At 42.5% G+C, this 2,875-nt stretch overlaps 1 protein-coding gene across 1 annotated transcript in view; it reads right to left on the bottom strand.

Moving 5' to 3' along the window:
- The window catches only part of FOCAD (focadhesin), an 89,638-nt gene that overhangs the window by 17,872 nt on the left and 68,891 nt on the right, over positions 1 to 2,875 (bottom strand). Inside the window, exon 29 of the mRNA XM_027881850.1 lies at positions 1,364 to 1,511. Within this exon, the coding sequence (XP_027737651.1) occupies positions 1,364 to 1,511 (148 nt within the window). The remainder of the gene's footprint in view (positions 1 to 1,363; positions 1,512 to 2,875) is intronic.

The following is a 2,875-nucleotide window of genomic DNA, read 5'->3' as shown; positions in this document are numbered from 1 at the left end:
CCAGGTGGCCAAGAAGGCCAATGGCATCCTGGCCTGCATCAAGAACAGTGTGGCCAGCAGGAGCAGGGAAGTGATCCTTCCCCTGTACTCAGCGTTGGTGAGGCCACACCTTGAGTATTGTGTTCAGCTCTGGGCCCCTCAGTTCAGGAAGGATATTGAGGTGCTGGAGCAGGTCCAGAGAAGAGCAACCAGGCTGGTGAAGGGACTTGAGCACAAGTCCTGTGAGGAGAGGCTGAGGGAGCTGGGGTTGTTTAGTCTGGAGAAGAGGAGGCTCAGGGGTGACCTCATCACTCTCCACAACTCCCTGAGAGGAGGTTGTAGCCAGGTGGGAGTCGGTCTCTTCTCCCAGGCAATCAGCAGTAGAACAAGAAGGCACGGGCTTAAGCTCTGCCAGGGGAGGTTTAAGTTGGATATTAGAAAGAAGTTCTTTATAGAGAGAGTGATCAGGCATTGGAATGGCCTGCCCAGAGAGGTGGTGGATTCACCGTCCCTGGAGGTTTTTAAGACGAGGTTGGATGTGGCACTGAGTGCCATGATCTAGTAATCACAGTGGGGTTGGATCAAGGGTTGGACTTGATGATCTCTGAGGTCTCTTCCAACCCAGTTAATTCTATGATTCTATGATCATGTACAGGCAGGGTTGCTTTTTGGTGCAAAACACCTGTTTGTTCTGACTGTTTTTTGTTGCAAACTCTTCAATTTCACCAGCTTTCATTCTCAAGTTTTACCTCCACAATGTTATAGGCAAAGTGCATGGACTGTATCAAGACTTACAGGACATATCCTGGGGGAAAAAACCCTTGAAATGCATGTTCAAACTTAGCAGAACTAAGTTTTAGTCTTCAAAACTTACAAAGACAACAGCAAATGGGGCCATAGCAGCATGCACAGGTAAAAGAGTCACATTAGCTAGTGACAGCAGCTTTCAAAGAAGGATACAGAAGACACAATGAAGGAGGAAGTATCAGCATTTAGGTTCCCTCTGAGAGTAACATGCTGTCATTTATAGTTGATCAGATGAGCAGTAAACTATTGCACATCAAGAGATCCCTATCCACAGTTATTCAGGACCCAACTTTCAACAATTTAATTTAGGGTTAAGGAATTAATGAAGCCCTTCAGAGGATTATGTCTGTTAACTTTTCAGGCAGTTTCTTAATGTCTATGTAGAATTACAGGTTATTTTATTATTATTGTTACTGTTTTTTCAGCAGATATAAACCCAAATATTGTGAAAGAAAAAACAGAAATCAAGCATTCCAGTACTACAGATAGAAAAAGCTCCAGTAGAAAGACTACAGTTATTAAAGGGAGGCAACAAAGTAAAAGGAAGACTTAAATATTGTGTTAAAAGAGCTCATACCTCCTGGACTGATCTGCTTTGGTCCTCACTTTTGTCCAGGCATTTGCAGAGTTTTCGCAATGAAGCGGAAACATGCACTCGTGATTCTGTTTGGCTACTGTGGCTCATGAATGAAAGAACAAGTCCTACTCCTAAAATACATCCAGTGCTTTAAGAGAAAACAAAAGGAAAAACAATTAGGTACGTTTTGGCTGCTCTGAGCTCTCTTGAAACTCCAACAGAGTAAGAAGACCTCTTGGCCTCGCTCGATAAGTAGCCCTGTGTATAATTACTTACCACAGTCAATTTTAAAAATGATTTTTATTTCACACATGCTTTTTGGGAAACACAGGATGAAAGAACAGCGTAAGAAGAAAATGTATATTTAAATAACAAATCATACACATACAGCACCATTATTCCTTCTGCCTCTGAAGAACCAATAGCCCCAACAACTACATCAGCTACTATGAAGGAAGTATGGATCCAAACTTCTAAGTGTGATTTATTTTGATTATATAAAGTATGATATCCCCATTAAACATACTAATTGCAGATTCACTGGCTGTATTAGAATCTGGTGCTGTCAGACTCCTACAAGAGCTTGTTTCATATGCATATGCAACAGTGGATCAGCTTCATCAGGACAGGCATAACTAGCACAACTAACTGACGCTGTGGATACTTAAAACTGCAACAAGGACATAGCTTCAAAGCATACAATTTAACAGGGCATCTGGCACAAACAGCTTCATAGTCTCTGCCTCTTTATCAGATTTGACCAGAAATTCCATTCTGGAACAGAGAACTCTTATTAAATTCTGCACCTGTGTACCCTATGCTGTTCCAAGTCATCAGTTTTGTCAGAACACTCCCAAACAGTTCTGATTGCCATCATGAGATACTAAAGCATACCAGACTCCTCTGACAGTGATTTCTCACTGGCACACATCCACAATACCTCAAAGAAACAACTCTTATCTGCAGATAATTTTTTTCCCCCACACATCTCCCTGACAATGCTTGTACTGGGCAGTGAGCAGTCAAACGAATGTGGCTAGGATCTTAGGCATTCTTCTAAGCTTCTCCTCTCCAACTTAAAAATGGATAGAGTTACTGCTTTTACCCAGCTAGGTAAAAAAGGAATTTCTGAGAATAACTTCAGTCATTTTTATAAGCTAATGTTTTACAGCAACTGCGGATGAAGATGATTGAGCATGACCAGAAGACCTGGAGTGGTGTCTTGGCACTAGCATCTTTTTCCAGCAAAGAAAATCAAACAAACCTTTTTAAGTAACTTGTGTATCTGAATTCATGAACAGCCAACAAAAATAAGGATATGACTTATAATGGCCAGTCTCTTCGCGAACGAAGAACCGGGGAAGGTCTTTCCACCTTCCAGCCTGCGCATTGGATTTTTTAGGTGAGACACAGTGTGCGCGGAACTGAGCCCACCCTTTAATCCTGAGGTTCATCTGCCGGGGCCAAGCACGCTTGGACGGTGGCAGCGAGGTCCTCAGGACGTAGATGGAT

The sequence above is a fragment of the Empidonax traillii genome, unplaced genomic scaffold, assembly GCF_003031625.1.
Source record: "Empidonax traillii isolate 1590-97213 ecotype Southwest subspecies unplaced genomic scaffold, ASM303162v1 scaffold97:size1219025, whole genome shotgun sequence".
Lineage (NCBI taxonomy): Eukaryota > Metazoa > Chordata > Aves > Passeriformes > Tyrannidae > Empidonax > Empidonax traillii.
The sequence above is the reverse complement of the archived record's forward strand: the minus strand, read 5'-3'. Positions and strand labels throughout refer to the sequence as shown.